Source organism: Schistocerca gregaria, chromosome 4, assembly GCF_023897955.1.
Source record: "Schistocerca gregaria isolate iqSchGreg1 chromosome 4, iqSchGreg1.2, whole genome shotgun sequence".
In the NCBI taxonomy this organism is placed as follows: domain Eukaryota; kingdom Metazoa; phylum Arthropoda; class Insecta; order Orthoptera; family Acrididae; genus Schistocerca; species Schistocerca gregaria.
This window is the reverse complement of record NC_064923.1, coordinates 292,203,777-292,230,562: the sequence shown is the minus strand read 5'-3', so window position 1 is coordinate 292,230,562 and position 26,786 is coordinate 292,203,777. Positions and strand designations below refer to the sequence as shown.

The 26,786-nt window shown below is 40.0% G+C and overlaps 1 protein-coding gene across 1 annotated transcript in view; it reads right to left on the bottom strand.

Moving 5' to 3' along the window:
• Window positions 1-4,112: 4,112 nt before the first annotated feature.
• LOC126266863 (very-long-chain enoyl-CoA reductase) overlaps window positions 4,113-26,786 on the bottom strand; it is a 47,109-nt gene continuing 24,435 nt past the window's right edge. The window contains exons 4-6 of the mRNA XM_049971485.1: window positions 17,220-17,436; window positions 6,528-6,720; window positions 4,113-5,186 (exon numbers count right to left, since the gene is read on the bottom strand). Of these exons, the coding sequence (XP_049827442.1) occupies window positions 5,059-5,186; window positions 6,528-6,720; window positions 17,220-17,436 (538 nt within the window). The 3' untranslated portion in view covers window positions 4,113-5,058. The remainder of the gene's footprint in view (window positions 5,187-6,527; window positions 6,721-17,219; window positions 17,437-26,786) is intronic.

Here is a 26,786-nt window from a genome sequence, read left to right as displayed (position 1 = left end):
TGGTAGTTGGGAGCTCCAATGTTAGGCGCGTAATCGGGCCCCTTAGGGATATGGCGGCTAAGGAGGGGAATAAATCCAATGTGCACTCCATGTGCATTCCGGGAGGAAAGGGTCCTTCCGGATGCCATGTAGAGCACAGGGTGCAGCCAGCTGCAGGTGGTGGCACATGTCGGCACTAATGACGTGTGTCGCTTTGGATCTGAGGAAATTCTCTCTGGATTCCAGCGGCTATCTGATTTGGTGAAGGCTGCTGGTCTTGCTTACGAGATGAAGGCAGAGCTCACAATCTGCAGCATCGTCAACAGAACCGACTGCGGACCTTTGGTGCAGAGCTGGGTGGAGGGTCTGAATCAGAGGCTCAGACGGTTTTGCGACCGTGTTGGCTGCAGATTCCTTGACTTGTGCCCTAAGGTGGTGGAGTTTCGGGTTCCGCTGAATAGGTCAGGAGTTCACTACACTCAGCTTGGGGCTACACGGGTAGCGAAGGCTGTGTGGCGTGGACTGGGCGGTTTTTTTAGGTTAGAAGGCCTCGGGAAAGTACGGGGTGGGCTGCAATCTCAAAGGGTGCATGGCAAATACAGGACGTGCTTGGATCAAGGAACAGTCTGAATTGTAGTTGTAAATTGTTGTAGTTGTGCTGGGAAAGTCCCTGAGCTTTAAGTGCTAATAGAAAGCACAGAAGCTGAAATCGTTATAGGTACAGAAAGCTGGCTAAAGCCTGAAATAAGTTCTGCAGAAATTTTTATGAAGTCTCAGACGGTGTTCAGGAAAGATAGACACAAACACTCCACCACTAATTCTGCCTAATCTGTCAGTAGTAGATACTCTGTGCGAATTGGTATGAGTGGGGGTTATACTTAACAGCCGAATTAAGTTAATAATTAGCTCCTTCTACCGACCCCCAGACTCAGATGATAATAGTTTGAGTCTCGTAACAAATAAATACCCCACTCATACAGTTATAGTTGGTGGGGACTTCAACCTTCCCTCGATATGTTATCAAAAATATTTGTTCAAAACCGGTGGTAGGCAGAAAACATCTTCCGAGATTGTCCTAAATGCTTTCTCCGAAAATTATTTCAAGCAGTTAGTCCCCGAACCCACGCGAATTGTAAATGGTTGTGAAAACACACTTGACCTCTTAGCCACAAACAGTCCAGAGCTGATAGAGAGCATCATGAGTGATACAGGGATTAGTGACAACAAGGTCGTTGTAGCTAGGCTCAGTACCGTTTCTTCCAAATCTACCAGAAACAAACGCAAAATAATTTTATTTAAAAAAGCGGATAAAGTGTCACTAGAAGCCTTCCTAAGAGGCAATCTCCATTCCTTCCATACTGACTATGCAAATGTAGACGGGATGTGGCTCAAATTCAAAGATATAGTAGCAACCGCAATTGAGAGATTCATACCTCATACCTCATAAATCGGTAAGAGATGGAACTGATCCCCCACACAAAACAGGGCAGAACGCTGTTGCAGAGGCAACGGAAAAAGCATGCAAAGTTCAGATGAACGCGAAATCCCGAAGATTGGCTAAAATTTACAGACGCGATATTTGGCACGAACTTCAATGCAAGATGCCTTTAATAGGTTCCACAACGAAACATTGTCTCGAAATTTGGTAGAAAATCCGAAGAAATTCTGGTCGTATGTAAAGTACACAAGCGGCAAGACGGAGTCAATACCTTCGCTGCGAAGTGCCAATGGTACTGTTACCAACAACTGTGACGCTAAAGAGGAGTTACTGAATGCAGTTTTCCGAAATTCCTTCACCAGTGAAGACGAATGTAATATTCCAGAATTTGAAACATGAACAGCTGCTAGCATGAGTTTCTTAGAAGTAGATACCTTGCGAAGCAACTCAAATTGCTTGATACGGGCAAGTCTTCAGGTCCAGATCAGATTTTATACCAATTATGTTCCTTTCAGATTACACTGACACAATAGCTCCCTACTTAGCACTCATATACAACTACTCGCTCACCGATAGATCTGTACCTACAGATTGGAAAATTGCGCAGGTCACACCAGTGTTTAAGAAGGGTAGTAGGAGTAATCCATCTAACTACAGACACATATCATTTACGTTTGTAGTAGGGTTTTGGAGCATATACTGTATTCAAACATTATGAATCACCTCGAAGGGAACAATCTATTGAGACATAATCTGCACGGTTTCAGAAAACATCGCTCTTGTGCAACACACCTTGCTCTTTATTCGCTATCGACAGGCGATCTCAAGTTGATTCCGTATTTCTAGATTTCCGGAAAGCTTTTGACACCGTTCCTCACAAGCGACTTCTAATCAAGCTGCGGGCCTATGGGGTATCATCTCAGTTGTGCGACTGGATTCGTGATTTCCTGTCAGGAAGATCGCAGTTCGTAGTAATAGACGGCAAATCATCGAGTAAAACTGAAGTGATATCAGGTGTTCCCCAGGGAAGTGTCCTGGGACCTCTGCTGTTCCTGATCTATATAAATGACCTGGGTGACAATCTGAGCAGTTCTCTTAGGCTGTTCGCAGATGATGCTGTAATTTACCATCTAGTAAGGTCATCCGAAGACCAGTATCAGTTGCCAAGCGATTTAGAAAAGATTGCTGTATGGTGTGGCAGGTGGCAGCTGACAATTAACGAAAAGTGTGAGGTGATCCACACGAGTTCCAAAAGAAATCCGATGGAATTCGATTACTCGATAAATAGTACAATTCTCAAGGCTGTCAATTCAACTAAGTACCTGGGTGTTCAAATTACAAACAACTTCAGTTGGAAAGACTACATGGATAATATTGTGGGGAAGGCGAGCCAAAGGTTGCGTTTCATAGGCAGGACACTTAGAAGATGCAGTAAGTCCACTAAAGAGACAGCTTACACTACACTCGTTCGTCCTCTGTTAGAATATTGCTGCGCGATGTGGGATCCTTACCAGATGGGATTCACGGAGGACATTGAAAGGGTGCAAAAAATGGCAGCGTTTTGTATTATCACGTAATAGGGGAGAGTGTGTGGCAGATATGATACGCGAATTGGGATGGAAGTCATTACAGCAAAGATGTTTTTCGTCGCGGCGAGACCTTTTTATGAAATTTCAGTCACCAACTTTCTCTTCCGAATGCGAAAATATTTTGTTGAGCCCAACCTACATAGACAGGAACGATCATCAAAATAAAATAAGAGAAATCAGGGCTTGAACAGAAAGGTGTTCGTTTTTCCCGCACACTGTTAGGGAGTGGAATGATAGAGAGATAGTATGATTGTGGTTTGATGAACCCTCTGCCAAGCACTTAAATGTGAATTGCAGAGTAGTCGTGTAGATGTAGACGTAGGGACATCATGGAAAACCTAAATCAGCATGGTCAGATGCGGGTTTGAACAGTCATCCTCCCGAACGAGAGTCCAGTGTGCTAACCACTGCACCACCTTCATCGGTAGGAAATGTGAAAGTTGGCACAAAAATCTAATTTAAGGCTACAGCAATTTCCTACATCTAAACGAAAGTATCTGTAACAATGATGTCAAACCCAGTGGATGATTTTTTGTATTCTGGGTAACAAACAGAACTGAATCGACATTAAAAGACAAACAGAAGAGTAAAATTAGTGAAGAGTACTTTTGGTGTGCCTTAAACAGAAATTTGCAATTAATATGGTACTGATACACTGACTTATAATGTAAAATCCACTTAAAAACAGAGCTGTTCAGTGTGCATTTGGAAGATCTATGCTGGGAACTAATATAAGAGACAAAAAAACAAAGGGTCAGTCGAATAATTATCATCGTAATGAAATGAAGGAGGAAACAAGAAATCTCAACACTTCACAAAGTCTCATAATTTGTAATTCTTTTAGGCTCTCAGAATGAGATTTTTACTCTGCAGCAGAGTGTGCACTGATATGAAACTTCCTGGCAGATTAGAACTGTGTGCCGGACCGAGACTCGAACTCGGGACCTTTGCCTTTCGCGGGCAAGTGCTCTCCTTTACTTTTCTGGTATTGTGTGTTGTTGGCAGTGTAACCATTTATGAAACTTGCATGTATGATTGATTTACAGAAGAGATTACTCCCTCAATCTGTTCACCTGGACTGATTCAAAAGAACTTCAACAAATGGGAATTCTGAAGGCAGTTTTATTTATACAAACAAGCACATGATTCCCTACATATAACAATTACAATGCAAAATAGACAGTATACTACAAATTTTGTAGATAATGTTTTATTCAAGTCAGCCACTGAGAAATTTATGTGAGACACAGCATCATGCTCTTTGGGGAATGTTTAACTAAGCATTTTTAAATTAATTAATGTTTTCCCTTAATTTTTTTTGAAACAACATCCAGTACCACCAAGTAACACTGCAAATAATTTGTTAATAAATGCTTTGCTCATCTCACTAGTTGTTTCACAAAAAGAAAAACATCTGTACAGTGTCACTATACTAGTAAGATGATAGCTATAGAAGAGGAGTGGAATGGAGTAGAGTACAAGGCAAATTTTGATACAAGGATAGACAGAACATACAACACAGATATTCTATTTTTACTCTGTGGAAATTAAGATAGAATGCCTGTTCTGCACTGAGAAATCTGCTATTTAGAATACAATTACGATATATTCTGCAACCCAAATTTGTTAAAGGCTACCATCACATTTATACAGATGATCTTATCAACCTACCACAATTGTTAGTTTTTTTCAATGGTTCATCAAAATATAGAATACACTGCAAGTTCTACGAACAACACAGACATAGATAAACACACGAAAACTGTGAAGTCAAAAGTAGTTTTAAACTACTGTATGTAAGATCTTTGATCAGTAGCTACAAGAATGTGATAAACACAGTGCCAATAAGATTATTTTACACATACAACACATTAGGAAACTGTTCCCAGACATTGAACTACAACCAACAATATATTTATTTGTACTGATATTGTTACAAGTCATGTTAAAAAAAACATACACATAACCAAAACCAAAACAACTATCCACTAATGTGGAATGATAGAACACATTTCTTCTGATGGTTAATCCCAGTCATTGATAATTTTTTCCTCAAATGAGGAAAGGCAAGATTGCTTTACGATTTCGAGGATAGTTGCTGAAGTCTTTTTTGTAAGCTCTGTGCTTTCCAATAGCCCAGACAGACATCTGGTACAAACCAGCAAGAGCAAAAATTCCAGCTGCAACAAAAAAAGCAGAATTCATTTTCTTTTTGAATGCTTTACACATTTTCAATCTAAGTCAACTGAAGAAATTTTAAACAGTAATTAATAGATGCCCAGAATAGAAGTTTCAACCAATAATAATGTTTCAGTCAGGGGGGCAAAAAAAAATTTACTCCAGTGCAAGAAATTCTAATTATTTTAAAGATCCTTTTATTTTTCTAACTCACCTTTTAAGATAACATATTGAGTTGCAGGCATGCACAACAAAAAGACTGTTACGCACAAAGACACACACCAGAATGCCACTATCCAAGAAGGCTTTGGCCAAAAAGCTTAGTGTGTAACAATTTTTTCTTTTTGCCTGTGTGCAACTCAGTGTGTCATCTTAACAGTGAGTAGGAATCTGTTCATTTCATAATTGTTGATATGGACCTTCCACTGTTGCATTACTATCACATTTTTTGGACATAAATGATCAATTTTTACATTTCAAAACAATGTAAGTTTAATGTAGCATCAATAACCATAAGCAAGTTGCTAATGCTATGATATTTATGAAGGACTTGAACACAAACGTACCAGTTTCCAGACAATCTCAGCACACATTAAAACAGATAGTTCTCTAGTGTGCTGCATATTTCAAACACTAAATTCTTGAATATCTGTCACTACCTTAGTGGAGAAGACACTGATCGATTATCAACCGGGTTTACCATTTAGCATATTCAAGCCTTTCAATATTTAAGCTATGCACACTAGAAGTATCATTGTTGTCCATAATTAACAAATCCATGTACTGACAATGGTCAAATGGCATACTACTTTTATTTATACTGCCAATTATAATAACAGTGCTGCTAAGTGTCACATTCAGTATAAAACACATACTTCACAATGAAAACACATTTCTTCAAATAACTATTGATCTGTGACCAGAACCAGCAGCAGAGCAGAGACAGCTAAGTGACTTCTACACGGACCACTGTTCTGCGCTGTTTACATTCTGGCTTCTGTACTGCTTAAGACTTTACAAAATTCATCATTAGCATGTTCGATGTTGCCGAGTTCTAGTTTTCAGTACTATAATGTCTAATCCCAATTTTAATTTGGCTGCCATAATGCTCATATTGTATGCCTATGATAATATGATAAACAAATATACCAACTACTGCTTTTTGTAGTATTATATATTTTGTATCAAAGTTAAATAAAAAAGAAATAAAAATGCAACATCATAACTGTTCCAAGAACGGGGGGAAATTCACACACACAGAAAGCACAGTATGCAACATGTTGTTCTAAGCAATTCAGTTTTATTTTGTTTGATACTTACTATATCACTAGCAACCTTCTTACCTGGTAAACAACTGGTCATGACAGAAAATGCAAACCAACTTCCAAATTCATATGTGTAATTTGGGCAAGACACTAAATTGAACAGTGTCGTGAAAGGATTGCCTGTGGCAACTGGAATTTTTCTGATTGTTGTGCCTGGCGGCCGAAGGTTCCGTAAAGCCACATGAATACTCAGATTACCAAGTTCACAAACCTGGAAGCAGAAAGAGAGAGCATTACATACATATAACTGATGGCACACCAATTTCTTCAATCGTTCTCAACTATATTTGTTTGATGAGAATGCCAAGAGTAACTATTGTACCCAACCAGCAGCATGGCCACAATGAACCAAAGTTTATTCTTCTCCCACATATCAGTAACAACAGGTGACAATACAGAGACATACATAGAAACAATCCAGATACTGATACAAGCAGTTGCTGATAAGTACAAACACAATATAAGTTTAAGTGCCTGCTGTGCTGAGATCATAAAGAGGAGAGCTCCTCTAGACAGCACAGCAGATGAAGTGCCGCATGCACAAGTCATGTGGCCCACCACAGGCAGCCTCTGATGGTCGGCCCATGCAGATGCCGTGGGTGAAATATTCGAAGAAGTGTAGCACACTTGTGATCTGGTGCTGTGGGCACGTCTCTGAAGTATTATGTACAGTGTTATAGCATCCCTCCCCCTTGGTAAGAAGGTGGTGTCCAGATGTGTGCACTGGGTTGACTGTTTAAACATCAATGGCCTCAGCAGGGGACACTGCACGTGATGATAGCGGTGGCGGAAGGAGATTCTGTGCTAGCCATCTACTCAGTTGGGGGCACTGGTGTTGAAGGCACTGGTCCAGCTGGTAGAGGAATCGGCAGTGGCAGCAAGGCACTGTGGGAAGGCCCAGCAGCTTCAGCTGGAGGGGCTGCAACCCTCAGGAGAGGCAGAAGGTGGAAACACCCACAAAGAGGGCGCACCTGCTTGTGCAGTAGGGATGCCCCACGAGGCCGAGATAGTGACTAATGAAGGAGGAGGACTGGTGGAAATGTGGCCCTGGCTGTGCCATGAGGAGGCAGCTGTTTGTGGTGGCGTGCCACCGGCCCATAACTGATGCATACAATAAAGAGGCAGTGGCCTTGCTGTGGACAGTGTCTGGAATCTACTTAGGTTGGCAGACTGCAAGGCTAGGAGCAAACCATGTTGAGGGTTGAGCCAACTGAGTTGGAGGGGTGGCATGAGCACATGCAGGAGGGTGCAAGGCTGGGCTGGTGACCATGGAGCATCTTGGCCAGGCTCCATTTTCCCACTGGCATACATCTGTAACAGGGTGTGTATGTGGCCAAGGAAAAAAAAATTCTGGATTATTCCCAGTTAAAAATGAATTTTCTCCTGGGTGAAAACACACTTTTTCCGTGTTAAGTGGCAGTATACTTTCCTTAGGAACTGAAAAGTTGTCAATAATTTGAATGGCTATGGTTTTATACACTGGCCTAGCATTTCTCAGCACCTCAGAAAACTAAACTCGCAGAACTTCGCCTGATTTAAAACCAATGGATTTTTGTGCATGGAGGTGGATGAAAGACATAATTTATGAGGACAAAGTCAATACACATGAGTAGTGGTGTCGGCCGAGTATATTCCCAGTGGGAGGGAACTTATAAAATGGGAATATTGCCAGGAATATCTCTCTGGTTTTTTGAATGTTTTAACACTTATTAACAGTTAGAGAACTTTAAATCTATGTTGTTGTGTTGTCTTCAGTCCTGAGACTGGTTTGATGCAGCTCTCTATGCTACTCTATCCTGTACAAGCTTTTTCATCTCCCAGTACTTACTGCAACCTACATCCTTCTGAATCTGTTTATTGTATTCATCTCTTCGTCTCCCTATACGATTTTTACCCTCCACGCTGCCCTCCAACGTTAAATTTGTGATCCCTTGATGCCTCAGAACATGCCCTACCAACCGGCCCCTTCTTCTTGTCAAGTTGTGCCACAAACTCCTCTTCTCCTCAATTCTGTTCAATACTTCCTCCTTAGTTGTGTGATCGACCCATCTAATCTTCAGCATTCTTCTGTAGCACCACATTTCCAAAGCTTCTATTCTCTTCCTGTCCAAACTATTTATCGTCCATGTTTCACTTCCATACATGGCTACAGTCCATACAAATACTTTCAGAAACCACTTCCCGACACTTAAGTCTATACGCAATGTTAACAAATTTCTCTTCTTCAGAAACACTTTCCTTGCTATTGCCAATCTACATTTATATCCTCTCTACTTCAACCATCATCAGTAATTTTGCTCCCCAAATAGCAAAACTCCTTTACTACTTTAAGTGTCTCATTTCTTAATCTAATTCCCTCAGCATCACCCGATTTAATTTGATTACATTCCATTATCCTCGTTTTCCTTTTATTGATGTTCATCTTATATCCTCCTTTCAAGACACTGTCCATTCCGTTCAACTGCTCTTCCAAGTCCTTTGCTGTCTCTGACAGAATTTCAATGTCATCAGCGAACCTCAATGTTTTTATTTCTTCTCCATGGATTTTAATATCTACTTTGAATTTTTCCTTTTGTTTCCTTCACTGCTTGCTCAATATAAAGATTGAATAACATCGGGGACAGGCTACAACCCTGTCTCACTCCCTTCCCAACCACTGCTTCCCTTTCATGCCCCTCGACTCTTATAACTGCCATCTGCTTTCTGTACAAATTGTAAATAGCCTTTCGCTCCCTGTATTTTACCCCTGCCACCTTTAGAATTTGAAAGAGTATTCCAGTCAACATTTTCAAAGGCTTTCTCTAAGTCTACAAATGCTAGAAAAGTAGGTTTGCCTTTCCTTAATCTTTCTTCTAAGGTACGGCGTAAGGTCAGTATTGCCTCACGTGTTCCAACATTTCTACAGAATCCAAACTGATCTAGGTTTACTAAGTAAATTCATCCATTTTAATCCAAGATTTATCATTCCATGCATTAATTTCCTTGCAAATTCCATGCAAAACATTTACCTTAAGTCTGGTGGAAAAAATAATTAAAATTTTCACTAGCCTATTTTTTGGTTAGTTGCAACCCCATATTTCTCTGAATGAAACCAAAACTTACAAAATATTTCTCTGGAGGTGTAATTCTCAAGTAGCCGTGATCTGAAGTATTTTTTAATTTTTCCAAACTAATGACTAGAGGTGCTTCACTTTCAGAATTCAAAAACTAATTTCCTGTGATGAATTATGATTTATAAATTTATTTTCCAAAAATATTGTTTTCACTTTCACTTTTAGAATTGTTAATTAATATTTTACCATGTTCTATGTCAATAAAATCACTTTTATTTTCAAATCGAATCTCAGCTGTAATTTTTCCCCAAAATGCCATTTTCAGTTACTAATGTTGACAAAATTCGCACGACTTTAAAAGTCACTTTTTAGCTTAAAATATCCCGAACATCAACTGAAAACTTAAAAAATTGAACAAACAAAATTCCAAGTGTATTTTAGTTACTCATTAGATGGTGTATCAATATTGAAAACTTAGTTTTTTTTTAATGTTGATTATTTCGATATTGGCAGTTCTAGGGCTAATTCTTTGATATTTAAAACACTGAAAACAAAAAAAATTGTTTATTTCTAACAAAGAGGTTAAGTCCAGACCCATTTAAACCTGAACATAAAACCTATCCAAATATTTTATTTATAATTTAAAATAAGTAGGAGTGCTCAAATAAAAAGAAATATTAAAATAAAAAAGTTAATTAAGTTGATTATAACCATGGTTTATGAGGTGGAATCCAAAATTTTCAGGACTGGTGCTACCATCTGGAAAGGAGTAGTAGTAGTAGTAGTAGTAGTAGTAGTAGTATATGTTTGCACTGCTAGGTGGCGAGGCCTGCATATCTGATGAGTCAGTGTGCGGAGTGGCATTCAGCTGGGAGTACGTGGTCCATGTCCACAGTGATTTCCGTATACTCTGTGTTTGCTGTGTGGTGATATTAAGATGGATCCGCAAACAGAGCTGTGCATGTGTATCAAATTTTGTGCGAATCTCAGGGAAAAAACCACGGAGACCCTTGCAATGATTCAACAAGTGTTTGGGGGACAGAACATAACCCGTAAGCATGTTTAAGTGGCATGCTCGGTTCAGGGTTGGTCGTAAAGACGTTGAAGATGATGCTCACACTGGAAGGCCCATTAGTTGCATAATGCCAGACATTGTTGCCAAACTTCAACAATTGGTTCCTGTGAATCAAATTCGAACCATTCAAGACCTTGCGGATGAAGTGGGTATTGCTTATGGGACATGTCAACAAATGTTGACTGATGAATTGGGCATGCATTGTGTCGCCGCAAAATTTGTGCCAAGGATCTTGACTGTCAATCAGAAGGCACAGTGTGTGTAAGTGTGCATGGAACTTAGACCACATCTGATGATCCAACCTTCTTGTCACGGTTTATCACCGATGACGAGAGCTGGATTCACGGTTATGACCCGAGACAAAGCAACAATCGTCCCAGTGGAAGAGCCCAGGTTCTCCAAAACCCAAAAAAGCGAGACACGTGAAGAGCCTGATCATCGTTTTCTTTGATACCAAGGGAATCATGCACAAAGAATTCGTCCCACTCAACCAAACAGTGAATTCCGTGTACTACTGTGACGTTTTGTGACAGCTCCGTGAAGAAAACGTGCAGCGACGACGGCACAAACTTTGGCGTCTAGGGAACTGGCTGCTGCATCATGACAATGTGCCCTGTCACACGTCCTTGCTCACCAGGACGTTTTTGGCAAAAAACCACATGGCGATTGTACCCCACCCACTGTACTCGCCAGATTTGGCACCTTGTGACTTCGCGCTATTTCCAAAACTGAAACTCAAGTTGAAAGGCCATCAGTTCGACACTAGAGAGGATTCAAGAAGCATCGCTGGCAGTGATAACCACCCTCAAAGAACAGCACTTCCAGAAAACGTCTGAACAGTGGCCGAAGCACTGGGACCAGTGTGTACATGCAGATGGGAACTACTTCGAGGGTGATGGTGACTATTAGTCCGAAGATAAGGTGTTCAACAGATAGCAGCACCAGTCCCAAATATTTTGGATAGCACCTTGTAGGTCTTAAGGGTAATTTATTTACAACAAGCTGTAATTGGGAAATTTAGTTCTTAGAAGACAAAAGAGGGAATTTTACATCACCCCCCCCCCCCCCCCCACAAAAAATAAAATAAAAACTACATCATTGCAGCTTTCAGAGAGTCTTGTTTTTTTTCCTTCTTCTTCTTCCAGTTGACAATTGTGTTTTCAAGTTAAAGAACCAGTTTCATTAGAACTGTGTGTGACATGAGAGTGTGAAATTGTAACATTTAAGTGGCAAGTGAGTCAAATACCTTTGAGTAGGCCACTTCCTATTTTGTTCATTATTGTGTTTTTATTCATTGTTACAAAATGGTCAAGAAAGAACAGACAGTTTGGGACATTTATACAGCCCAAGTTTATCAAGAGGAATAACTGCATTTTTGATCACATGGATAACCAAACAAATGTAAGTTCAAATTGTTTAAGGCCTACTACTCTTTGGTATGAAAATGGGCATTTATAGTAGTCTTTTTTGTATCTTATTATACTGTAGGTCTAAATTGTTTTTATGGTGTTTAACAGTAAGAATGGTGTAGGTATTTCATTGTATTAAGAAGGCAAATTACGAAAGTAGTTTGTGTAAAGCGAAAGTAGTTTGTGTACACTGTAGATGTAGTTGTGATATACTGATTATTTTCTTCATAATTTTTACTCTCGATTGGAAATAAAGCAAAAAGTACTGTTATGTTTATCCCATTTCTCAAAAGTAATAAAAACTTTTTAGGTGGCACAAGTTAATAGTTTTTATTCTTTGTTGTGCCTTTAGTAAATTTTTCATTATCATTAATAATTTTTTTGCAGTAGATGCTGAACCAATCCTTTGGAGAGCTTGCAATCGAACAAAGTGGTCCTCCAAACACTGGCCATCATCAATGAAAAGGCTGATCTAGACCCATCCATTAAAAGAAAACTACTAGACGATGCTGTGTTTTGGGTTAGAATAGAAAAAAATTATAAATCTGCTGAAACTAATTGTTGATCTTATCACATCCATTGAATCAAATGACCCACAAATGCATAGAGTGGCCAGCAAATTAAATGAAATAGAACAAAGTATGAATGAAAACTTACCAACATCATCCACACAAAAATCAGAAGAAGACAGTCATGGAGAAGGTCACGGAGAGAAAAAATTTCGCATTTGACCAATTTATCTTGCATCATTTAGGCTGGACCCTAAAATGCAGGGAAGTTTGCTCAACCCTACAGAACTACTAGACACCATAGGTTTTGTTTGTGATTGTGCTCAGCATATGGGTTTGGACGTCTTAAAGAGTAAGATGAAGTTTAGCCGACTACAGAGACAAGGAAGGCTTATTTTCAAGAAAGTTTCTTTGGGAAGGGATGGACGATAAGGATAAAATTATCAGGCCTCTAGTATGGTGGATGAGGTTGAGAGGTACCTACGACTCGGCACATCTAGCCATAAGAATATTGGGGGCACCAGTAACTTCAGCTGCCACAGAGCGTACATTTAGTATGTTTTCTTGGCTGCATTCCAAGAAAAGAAACCGTATTTCTTCTGAGTGAACGGCGAATCTGACATTTCATTCTTACAACTGGAAGCTCTTGAATGTTCCACCTCCAAAAGAGAAGAAGAAACAAGCAAGCAAGCAAGCAAGCAGAAGACAACCCAGAGGAAACAGGAGGACAGGAAGAAGATGATGAGACCACGTCAAGTTACTGTAACAATAACGATTTTTTTATTTTATTTGGAAATGTAGAAGAAGAGGAGGATCAGGATGATTTAATGGACATTGAGAGTGACAGTGTCTAGGGAACTTGAAAAACTATTGAATATGGAAAGTAAAGATGCTGTATTAAACCTTTTGCCTTTTAGTAGTTTTAATTCGATTTTTATAAGATTTTACATTCTGGTTCTTTTCTGATGTTTTTATTCAATTACAATATTTTTTGAACATACAATTGTGTTCATTTTTTTTTTTTTAAAAAAATCACGTAATACTACACTGACCTATTAATTTGAGCAATTTAATTTTTAAAATTATAAATTCCCAGGAATTTTATTTAATTACAATTTTATCTTAAAATATATTTCAGCTTTTGAGTTTGATTTTACCATATAATTACTGCTTTTACCTATTAATAGTTTTTTGAGCTATCTTGCTAATTAATCATAAATTCCCAGGAATTTATGATTTTTGGAAATATTGCTGGCAATGTTACCTGGGAATATTTCTTAGATTTTAAATTCATGGGAATTTTACAACACTAAGAACAACCCTGTGAAACTGGAACGAACAACGAAATCTGTTTATACATGCGCAACTAAATGCATTGAAGTCAGTGGAGACATTTTTTGAACATTTATTGTGAAATACATTGAGCTTTCTTTTTTCCGGTTTAACATGAATTCACATGTGCTAGGGTATTAATAAAAGCAGATTATCTGACATTCATACACTATTACCATCATTTTTCCAAAATTAAATTCTCTACAACTTCTGTTGAAAACTTTGTGCAGTTGTCTGTAATTTAAAAAAACAAATTGAGTCAAGTCGTTAATAAATTAAAAATTTTATGAAATTACATCTTTGCTTCTCTGGATGTTCTGGGAAACTATTGCAAATACACGTCTGGAATATGTTTTATTAGTTTCATCAGGTCAATAACAACAAAAAAATGGATATCATGCTTTACTTTAACCTCATACAGTTCTGCAATGGCTTAAAATTAGTGAAGTTGCTAAATTTCATGACCCGCATGTTTGCCCAACTCAGTGAAACTAAACACTTTCGATATGTTCCAAATTTGGCGGCATTAGTTGCACAATTGAGTTTGTGTACGTCACAGAGTGTGAAAAAACTGAAATATGAAGTGTGGAATGGAAAATAATGTTCGCTTTCCAAATATCTATGGTTTGCACAGACATTTGTGGGATTTCAGTGATCCTGATAAAAAAAAAAAAGCAACATATTGCTGCCCCCAAGATCGTCATGTGCAATCAGAACATAAATGGTTTGACAATACCTGAGCTGCAGGGTACAATTTATTGAATTAGGAGCACATATACAACTTAATTAAGAAAATACAACCAAGTACAATTCTGGCTGTGGAAATGCTCTCGTCTACAAGACTAAAATCCCATCGTTTGAGTTGACCTACTCATTTTTATGGAATAGTGTTGACACGAGGGAAGGATACACAAATGAAGAAGCTGCATTCTTTAATCAATATTCATCTCTTTAAAATGTCACAGCACATACTTGAATTTTGAAATATTACCACTGTGCAGATCTATCTTTAAGACAATAGTTTGTAACCTGCAGCCTGCTCTGAACAATCATTGCTGTTAATGTTGATAACTATTATTGTTAATTAATGTTAATAATTATTGTTGTTAATGAAAAGTGTCATCAACTAAAACTGCATCTTCTAGCATTCAGATTGTTCTTGATTGTAATGCACGCAATGTGATATGTAATTTCAGTTTTATCGCATAATTAACTCCATTAAGAAGAAACTTTAACAGTTCTGGTGTCATTCTAAGATAATTAAAAGAACTTCTTGGGTCTTCATTACAAATTATTTCCACAAGGTTGCTGAGCAACCGAGCTGACATCTTCATCCCGCCACAAATCTAAACACGTTTTTTATTTTTTGTTATGCACTGGTTCCACACAACGAGCTTTCACTCTATCACAACTTGAGCGATGTGCAGCTGCCAAAACTTTCATTTAAGACAACTCAGGAACCCACAAAACAATGTAACTAAAGTGCATACTTGTGTCGCTGTGTCTACAGTCATACATGAAACCATCTGCATGTAACTCTTTCTATGCAATGAGTGGCACAACCCAATGTCGTCATGTCAACTAGGCTTAATGCTTTTGAAACCACCATTCGCAATATTTTCCTGCGACCTGTTAAAAATAGCTTCTTTTCATCAGTTGCCAGAGAGCACCAGATAACATGTGTCACCACACTTGCACAGCTACGATGACCAAGGAAGCCCAAATGTTTGTATGTGTAAAACTTAAATTATGTCGTAAAAGAAAAAAATCAGAGGTTACTCCCAGAGCATCAGAATTTCGTGAAGCATATTAAAATGCATAATTTGGCTTATAGTGCACATTGGTATGCCCAGATTCCCAATGAAGTAGGTCTCGACATGATATTAAGCTTTTAAGTGTGGTTTTCGGAATGTAAATTTTCTTGGAGTACCAGTATTGTTTTACCTCATGTTTGGTTCTTCGTTATGGCATAATGCTACATGTACTAGAAGATAAAAACATGCACTTTAAATCTTTCCAAAATCCATAAATTCCTGGGAATTTATGATTAATTAGCAAGATAGTTCAAAAAACTTAATAGGTAAAAGCAGTAATTATATGGTAAAATCAAAGTCACGAATGTTATTTCCATAGACTACTTCTGAAGTAAAATTCACCTCACCCTGCAGAGAAGTATGCAAAAGATAACCTTTTGCAACAAGTGAGATGGAGGCTTCAACCTGACAAACAAGTTTTTTCCATTTTTGAGGTGGTAAAGAGGAACGTGTGGCATGCCACTGTCCTGCCAATATAAGATGGTAAAAAAACTTTCATATATAAATCTTGGTTAATCCCTTTTAACTGCCTGATATAATCTTTCTAATTGTTGAAAAAAGAATTTAGAATAAAATATTTGATTTTGTAATGGACAAATTGTTTTCAAATCCTTGTCATCCTTCCATACGCAAAATTGGCACTTCTTATACTAGTACCTTCTCTGCAGAGTTTCATTCACCATACTTTGACAACTGCCTTTTTCATGTGTCACTGTTACATGTGACAAAATTTTGGTACCTGTAATGAACATTTCAAAAAACTGTTCCAGTTCTTTTTGCTTCCAAATGGAATTTCAATCATGTGTACCTGGAAACAGCAGTATACAAGTACCATGTCCCTCAGCCATATGAAGTTGCTTGTCCTGTTGCAATAAACAATGGCAAACTGATGCTGGCAAATGGGGCAGGCTGCTATACATATTCAATACAGAATTTAGCAAACACTCGTCAAGTCATGTATCCCTTCTTTCTAGCATTTTGAACTGGTTCCACTGTCAGCTCCATTTCTGCATTGTGATCTTGTTAGGGATGTAGTTCTGCAGACAGAATGTAGTGTTTGCAATTCAGTGGTGTTAGGTAAGGTGTTCACATGGAATAAAAATTTCTTCATTGGCTGATTTTATGGAGGACCAAAATTTTCAAAGATTTTTTGACAGTTCAGCATGTTAAGTCTGGCTGTTTCCTCCACACACCTTTTTAGTGTAACTGTCATTACAACTTAATGGACATTCAGGTTTTGTTTCTCAACTAGGAAATCAGTTGTATGCAGCTTTCACTGTTACAATAAAATAACCTAATGTTGGTACTGAACCATGCTGGGTCTTCACCGTACCTAACTATCTTAACAACCAGGAAGGTGGAAATAAAAATACAATCTCTTGCAGTATGCTTGATAAATGAACGATTAAGGTGTTGGAGAAGATAGAGAAGCATATAAAAGTCTAAATTGCAGTGTGAGGGGCTGTTTCTCCCTTTTTAAAGTAAGTCACAAGTAATCACTAAAATCTCACTACTTACCAAGAATACAGCTAGTGATGAATAAATCTGGATATTGCTTGGAGCAGTATACAGTGGATGATTGATATGATATGCAACATATGCAGCAAAACCCCAATAATATGTGCAGTTCTTGAATAAGTTACGTAGGGGCATAGTAGAATGAGAGAACCGATGTACAAATATGGTTTCCAGCAGCCTTTTGACATAATGTAGAGACCAGCATGCTGCTGCAATACTGAAAAAAATAAATTAATTAATTAGTATTTACACATTGAGTTTCATAGATATCACCAAAAATTTAAATCCTGAAGGACTCTGGATCACTTAACCAAACTAAATTCAACTTATTAAAAATTGTAGGAAAGTGTGTACTGTGCAAAAGGCTACCCTTTTCAATAATATTACATAGTTATGGTTTCTATTACAGATAGCATATCACTTACAATAACTTACTTCATTAATACTGTTTCTTGAAACTTTCTGAGGTTTTGTGGGATAATTTTTGTTTGCCTATGCAGGTTTTTGAACATTTTTATTACACTCTACTGCAGATAAAACAAATCTATCATTCATGATGACCTTATTTCTCTATGTACAATGTCCTCTGCTACTCCTATTTGGTATAGATGACATACATTCAAAAAATATTTTAGGATGGGTTGCAAGGGAGTGTTGGAAGCAATGTCTTTTGTAGACTGACTGACTAGTTTTTAAGTATTCTAGCCATGAACCGAACGCTACGATCTGCCTTACCTATAACAATTTCTAATCCACATAAAATTTTACATATGGATATTTGTTGTGAGTGAAATGATTACAGTTTCAACCCACTGATATTGTATCCTGGTAGTAGGTGTTTTTTTTTAGGTGTGTGTGTGTGTGTGTGTGTGTGTGTGTGTGTGTGTGTTGGGGGGCGGGGGGTGAAAAGCATAGCTTCATATTTCTCAACATTTAAAGCAAGTGGGTAATCTTTGCACTACTATAAAATTTTATGAAGCTAGGGAATGCTATAATTGTTGGTGAAAGACAAAACAGCTGTCCATCATTGCCACAGACAATAAAAACAGCAAATTCAACAACAATTTGATTCAAAATGATTGGTGATTCACTCAAAAGCGTATCTCAAACCACACTGGAATATCCAAGGGAAGTGTCAGCTATGTACAACTAGAATTCTGTAAAATCTGTGCACCAAGAGTAAGTACTACGCTGTCTTTCAGGAAAGAACAAAAAAATTCAACTGGAATGCTTCAAGCAACTTTTGGGAAGCTAGCATGACAAAGGACATGATGTCAATTAGAATAATGTGACAAGGGATGAGTGTGCTTCGGTATTTAGTTTTTGAATCACTGCGTATTAATCTTATTTACAAAGACACAGTTGTTGCATTTTCATTAGTGTCTACTGTAGATTTGCACAGTGTGTGTCAATAGCTGTCTGTTTGTCTATGTAGTGTAGTTTTCCACCATCTTTAGTACAGACAGGGACTGTGATTGTAGCGTGTGGATGTGCGCTCATTTGGTGGTGGCACTTTGCTCTCAGCTCCAGCCTGTGTTGGCTTTGGTTACATAGCTTGAAGCCAAAGTGGATGGGCATGAATTTTGGGGGCTGACCGCTGGGATCCAACAGACGCCCAGCATGACCCACATGTCTGCCAGTCAGCCCACACTGGTGGCCAGCCCTGTTACTGCATGCATTGAGGTTGATCCCACACCCATGGTCGGGTGAGAGATCATCTCGGCACGTAGCAGACTAAGCTGTCTGTGGCTGACCATGTCCCTCAGCCACATGAAGTTGCTTGTCCTGTTTCATAGAAAACTTCTCAGCCTGCAGGATCCAGACAGGCACACAGGTGGGATTACTGATTGCTGGAAGCTCCACTGTTATGTGTTATGGGTGACCACACGCCAAGGTGGGGAAGAAAGCCACTGTGCGCTCCGTGTGCATATGAGGTGGAGTCCAGATGTGGAATTGTACATTACAGATGCAATGAAGGACACAGGGTGCAGCAAATTTCAGGTGGTGGCTCATTTTGTTACCAGTGGTGTGTGTTACTTTGGGTTGGAAGAGATTCTCTCAGGTTTTGAACAGTATCTGAAGTGATAAAGGCCGCTAGTTGTCCCCGCAAGCTGAAAGCAGAGCTGACCATTTGCAGCAGACAACAGGACCTATTGTGGACCTCTGGTACAGACTTGATTGGAAGGTCTGAATCAGGGGCTGCAGATTCCTCAACTTGCACCAAAGATTGTACTAAATACGTTAAGAGACCATTGCACATAGAGGTAGCTACACAGGCAGTGAGTGCTGTGTGGTGTGTACTGGGTGGTCTCTTAGGTTAGACTGTCTTGGGAAACACAAAAACGGTCTTCAGTCTCAATGGGTGCAGGTCGAACACAGGAAGGATATACAGGGTGTTACAAAAAGGTACGGGCAAACTTTCAGGAAACATTCCTCACACAGAAATTAAGAAAAGATGTTATGTGGACATGTGTCTGGAAACACTTAATTTCAATGTTAGAGCTCATTTTAGTATTGTCAGTTTGTACTGTACTTCCTCGATTCACCGCCAGTTGGCCCAATTGAAGGAAGGTACTCACTGCTCTACAGTACTAGCATCAAGCCCATCAGTACACAGCATCAACAGGCTAGTCTTCATCACGAACGTGGTTTTGCAGTCAGTGCAATGTTTACAAATGTGGAGTTGGCAGATGCCCATTTGATGTATGGATTAGCATGGGGCAATAGCCATGGTGTGGTACGTTTGTATCGAGACAGATTTCCAGAACGAAGGTGTCCCAACAGGAAGACGTTCGAAGCAATTGATCGGCGTCTTAGGGAGCACGGAACATTCCAGCCTATGACTCGCGACTGGGGAAGACCTAGAACGACGAGGACACCTGCAATGGACGAGGCAATTCTTCGTGCAGTTGACGATAACCCTAATGTCAGCTTCAGAGAAGTTGCTGCTGTACAATGTAACGCTGATCACGTCACTGTATGGACAGTGCTACGGGAGAACCAGTTGTTTCTGTACCATGTATAGTGTGTGCAGTCACTTATCAGCAGCTGATTGGCCTCCATGGGTACACTTCTGTGAATGGTTCATCCAACAATGTGTCCATCCTCATTTCAGTGCAAATGTTCTCTTTACGGATGAGGCTTCATTCCAACGTGATCAAATTGTAAATTGTCACAATCAGCATGTGTGGGCTGACGAGAATCCGTACTCAATTGTGCAATCACGTCATCAACACAGCTTTTCTGTGAACATTTGGGCAGGCATTGTTGGTGATGTCTTGATTGGGCCCCATGTTCTTCCACCTACACTCAATGGAGCATGTATCATTATTTCATACGGGATACTCTACCTGTGCTGCTAGAACATGTGCCTTTTCAAGTACGACACAACATGTGGTTCATACACGATGGAGATCCTGCACATTTCAGTCGAAGTGTTCGTACGCTTCTCAACAACAGATTCGGTGACCGATGGACTGGTAGAGGCGGACCAATTCCATGGCCTCCACGCTCTCCTGACCTCAACCCTCTTGACTTTCATTTATGGGGGCGTTTGAAAGATCTTGTCCACACAACCCCAGTACCAAATGTAGAGACTCTTCGTGCTTGTATTGTGGACGGCTGTGATACAATACGCCATTCTCCAGGGCTGCATCAGCACATCAGGGATTCCATGCAACAAAGGGTGAATGCATGTATCCTCGCTAACGGAGGACATTTTGAGCATTTCCTGTAACAAAGTGTTTGAACTCACGCTGGTATGTTCTGTTCCTGTGTGTTTCCATTCCATGATTAATGTGATTTGAAGAGAAGTAATAAAATGAGCTCTAACATGGAAAGTAAGGGTTTCCGGACACATGTCCACATAACATCTTTTCTTTATTTGTGTGTGAGGAATGTTTCCTGAAAGTTTGGCCGTACCTTTTTGTAACACCCTGTAGATCTAGGAAGCATCAGCATAACAGTTATAAATTGCCATAGCTGTGTTGGCTGTGTTGCCAGAGTCCAAGCGCTAATAGGAACCACTGATACTCAAATCTTGTAAGTATGAAAGCTGGCTAACACTAGAGACAGAAAGGATAGGCTAAATATAGTTGACAGTAGCACATTTGTTGCTGTTCGAAGTACACTCCTGGAAATTGAAATAAGAACACCGTGAATTCATTGTTCCAGGAAGGGGAAACTTTATTGACACATTCCTGGGGTCAGATACACCACATGATCACACTGACAGAACCACAGGCACATAGACACGGGCAACAGAGCATGCACAATGTCGGCACTAGTACAGTGTATATCCACCTTTCGCAGCAATGCAGGCTGCTATTCTCCCATGGAGACGATCGTAGAGATGCTGGATGTAGTCCTGTGGAACGGCTTGCCATGCCATTTCCACCTGGTGCCTCAGTTGGACCAGCGTTCGTGCTGGACGTGCAGACCGCGTGAGACGACGCTTCATCCAGTCCCAAACATGATCAATGGGGGACAGATCCGGAGATCTTGCTGGCCAGGGTGGTTGACTTACACCTTCTGGAGCACGTTGGGTGGCACGGGATACATGCGGACGTGCATTGTCCTGTTGGAACAGCAAGTTACCTTGCCGGTCTAGGAATGGTAGAACGATGGGTTCGATGACGGTTTGGATGTACCGTTCACTATTCAGTGTCCCCTCGACGATCACTAGAGGTGTACGGCCAGTGTAGGAGATCGCTCCCCACACCATGATGCCGGGTGTTGGCCCTGTGTGCATCGGTCGTATGCAGTCCTGATTGTGGCGCTCACCTGCACGGCGCCAAACACGCATACTACCATCATTGGCACCAAGGCAGAAGCGAATCTCATCGCTGAAGGCGACACGTCTCCATTCGTCCCTCCATTCACGACTGTCGTGACACCACTGGAGGCGGGCTGCACTATGTTGGGGCGTGAGCAGAAGACGGCCTAACGGTGTGCGGGACCATAGCCCAGCTTCATGGAGACGGTTGCGAATGGTCCTCGCCGATACCCCAGGAGCAACAGTGTCCCTAATTTGCTGGGAAGTGGCGGTGCGGTCCCCTACGGCACTGCGTAGGATCCTACGGTCTTGGCGTGCATCCGTGCGTCGCTGCGGTCCGGTCCCAGGTCGACGGGCACGTGCACCTTCCACCGACCACTGGCGACAACATCGATGTACTGTGGAGACCTCACGCCCCACGTGTTGAGCAATTCGGCGGTACGTCCACCTGGCCTCCCGCATACCCACTATACGCCCTCGCTCAAAGTCCGTCAACTGCACATACGGTTCACGTCCACGCTCTCGCGGCATGCTACCAGTGTTAAAGACTGCGATGGAGCTCCGTATGCCACGGCAAACTGGCTGACACTGACGGCGGCGGTGCACAAATGCTGCGCAGCTTGCGCCATTCGACGGCCAACACCGAGGTTCCTGGTGTGTCCGCTGTGCCGTGCGTGTGATCATTGCTTGTACAGCCCTCTCGCAGTGTCCGGAGCAAGTATGGTGGATCTGACACACCGGTGTCAATGTGTTCTTTTTTCCATTTCCAGGAGTGTAGTTTATATTGTAGTGAAACTGAAGTGAAAACTTGAGTCTACTATCAAACGTGTACTTGACCCATAATTTCAGTTGGTGGTAACTTCAATTTACTCTTGATATGTTGGTGAAAATACATGTTTAAATCAGGAGATACGTATGTATCATCCGATACTGTACTAAATGCATTCTCTGAAAATTATTTTGAGCACATAGTTCATGAGCCCACTCAAACTGTTAATGGTTGTGAAAACGCACCTGACCTCTTAGCAACAAATAATGTTTTATCTTAGAAGTAGATATCCTCCGTGTAGTGAAGCCGTTTAAACCACTTAATAAAAGCAAGTCTTCCAGACCAGATTGTACAGCAATTCGGTTCATTTCAGAGTATGCTGATACAATAACTCCATACTTAATCATATACAAATGCTTGTTTGATGTAAGATCAGTACCCAAAAATTGGAAAGTTACACATGTCACACAAATATTCAAGAAAGGCAATAGGAGCAATCCACTAAATTACAGGCACGTATCATTAACGGCGATGTGCAGTAGAATTTTAGAATATTATGAATTACCTATGAAAGAGTGGAATACTGACACACAGTCAACAAGGATTTAAAACGCATCTTTCTTGTGAAACAACTTGCTCTTTGCTGTCTCGAAGTGTTAAGTGCTATCAACAATGGATTTCAAACTGATTCCATATTTCTAGATTTTTAGAAGGCTTTTAACACCATACCTACAAGTGGCTTGTAATCGAATTGTATGCTTATGGAATATCTTCTCAGTTATGTGACTGGATCTGTGATTTCCTGTCAGAGAGGTCACAGTTCGTATAACTGATGAAAAGTCATGGAGTAAAACAGAAGTGATTACTGGCATTGCCCAAGTTAGTGCCCTCTGCTGTTCCTTATAAAGATAAATGAGTTAAGAGACAATCCGAGCAGCTGTCTTAGGTTGCTTGCAGACGATGCTGTCATTTATCATATAGTAAAGTCATCAGAACATCAAAATCAATTGCAAAATGATTTAGATAAGGTATCTGTATGCTGCCAAAATTTGCAATTGATCCTAAATAATTAACAGCTTTAGGTCATCCACCTGAATGCTAAAAAGAATCTGTTAAACTTCGTTACACCAAAACTAATCAACTCTAAAAGTCGCAAATTAACCTAAATACCTAGGAATTACAAACAACTTAAATTGAAAAGAACACACAGAAAATGGGGGAAGGTGAATCAAAGACTGCATTTTATTGGCGCAACACAGCAGATCTACTAAAGAGACTACCTACACTATGCTTGTTCATCATCTTTAGGGGTATTGCTGTTCAATGTGGGATCCTTACCAGATAGGATTAACAAGAGTACATTGAGAAAGTACAAAGAGGAGTAGGACATTTTATACTATTGAGAAATAGGGGGGAGGGAGTGTCACAAACAGGATACAGAATTTGGGGTGGAAATCTTTAAAACAAAGACATTTTTAATTTCCACCAGGATCTTCTCGTGAAATTTTGACTTCCAACTTTCTCCTCGGGATGCGAAAATATTTTGTTGATGCTGACTTACATGGGGAGAAACTATAGTCATCATAAAATGAGGGAAATCAGAACTTATATGAAAGACATGGGTATGTTTCTTCCACAAGCTGTTCGAAGTGGAACAACAGAGAATTAGTGTGAAGGCAGTTCGATGAACACTCCGAGACACACTTCAGTATGATTTGCAGAGAATCCATTAGATGTAGGTGAGTTGTGTGTCCACCATCATGGCCCTGAAGAGGGAAAGAGTGCTGAATGTCGACTTCTGTCTTCTCTTCAGGTGAATTGGTTCAAAATAACCATCTGGGGGAAGGGAAAAAATCTTGACTGCGTCCCGAGATGCTCACAGAGTCTATGCAACTAATTCTCAGTTACGAGTGCAACAGTAATACCCTAAAACACTTCCACTGTTGAGTTTGAACATAGTAAGCTATGTTTTCCAAGCTGTGGCAAATTCCCACAACATACTGTGTAAAATGCGCCCCCTACTCGCAAAATGCCAACATACCAAACTGTTCCTATGGTGTGGGTAACACAATGCCACTGGTGGCTCTACTTGCAGGAAATACTAATGGCCTTCAGGAGGAATATGTCCCACACATCACAGTGATTTGCTTGGTTGGAGGAGCTAGTAAGTCTGAGTAGTAGCAACTACTAGGCAATAACTGGAATATTTGTTTTGTGCACACAAGCAGCAAGAGAATAGGTAATTCTTGCAATCCTATTACTGAAACATTTGCCAGATATGTCAGCTGACCACTTCTCTGCTCTATAGCATGAGCTGCTTACTGATTTTGTATCTGAAAGGAGTATTTTATCGAACATGGCTGACACTGAGTTGAGAAAGTAAACATAAAAGGAGTTAATTTGGGCCAAAAAATGAATGAAAAATGTAAGAAGAAATGCCTTTGATTCTGTCTGATGTAATACTTTTGTAAATATATTTGTACTGAATCTTTAGCCAGTGTTGTAATGAGTTGGACGATGATGTTACAATGATTAAGTCGGTCAGTGAATCCATGAGCTCTGGATTAACTGCCAGCACCTACCAACGGTATTATGTTGTCCTTGGTCAGTTCATTACTTTCTCATATTGTGTATGTTACACAAGGCATTGGGAACTGGCATTCCTCTACAACAAGCAACTGTTGTTACTACAATGTTTGATGCTCATTCTTCTTCATAATTTAAGATGATCTGTGTGACTACTTTGCACTTCCCAAGTATTCTTCCCAAATAAACAGTCTTCCTCCTCTTCCCTAACTTCCATGTACTTTCAGAGTGCCAAAATTAACAAGTTCTTATATCAATCACTGCACTGCATGTTTTGCCTTTACTCCTGCTGTCGCACTGCACTGTACTTATAACAACAATATGTTCTTCAGAGCATGCTGGAACTCACGTCGCGTCAATGAACCACACAATATTGTCTCATCTAGGGGAAACTGTGTGACCCTCCAACTTCCAGCAAAATGTAAAAATAAATTCAAATCTTTACAAAACTTTTACTCACTTTGATCCCCCACAAAAAACGTGAAGGAAAACAGTTTGCTGCTTGCAAAAAATTCCTTGCCATGTGACTTTTTAATTTATTATCTTACTGTCAGCAAACTCTATTGACCAGAAAGTGTGCACACATTATCAGCATGGACTACTGCAACTAACTATAAAATTATGTTGTTGTACGACACATAGTTTAGGAGCTATGTTGTGATAAATATTGAGTAGCGTGAAAAACCAAATTTAAGAAAGTTTAAATATTTCTCTATTTCAATAGCACAAAATTTTCACGGAAGATATTTCTCTTATCACTATCATGTACAGTTGTCTAAGTATAAGAAGAGTCACTTTCATTTTTTACATTCTGACATGCATTGTCTCAAGGCCTCGGAAAACATTTCACATAGCAGCCCTTGGGCCACACTGGACAGTGAAAGGAACAGGTGTATTCCACAGCATGCTCCGAAAAATTTCCTCACCTTGCAAAATATAGCTTTTGAGGCAGCCTAGTGCCAATAATCTTGCAACAGGACAATCCTTGTCTACACACCTCGCACGGAACTGAAGAGGCTCCATGAAACCTAAGTTTGAAATGACTCCATAACCTCCTTACTCCCTCGACCTTGCGATCTTTATTTTTTTCCTCTACTCGAGACGGACCTCAAGTGAAATCGTTACACCTGGACGATGAGGTGAAGGCAGTTGTCAAGAGCTTGACTTAAGAAAAGTTGGAAGAAAGTTTGTGCTGGAATGTTACCTTTTCACACATCGGGAGAAATAGGGTAGACCGAACGTGTGAAAAAATTAACAATAATTTTAAAGCTTAAGAATTTTTTTAATGTACTTTTTGCCTAATCTTTCTAGCTGTTTTGTTAATGTCCTACAAGTACGTGTGCATTTCTTTTCAGCCTACCCTCATATGATTACGAAGCCCGAATTTAACTACTGCAGCACTGCAGAGGTGAGTGATATTACTGTCAGTGAGTCGCAT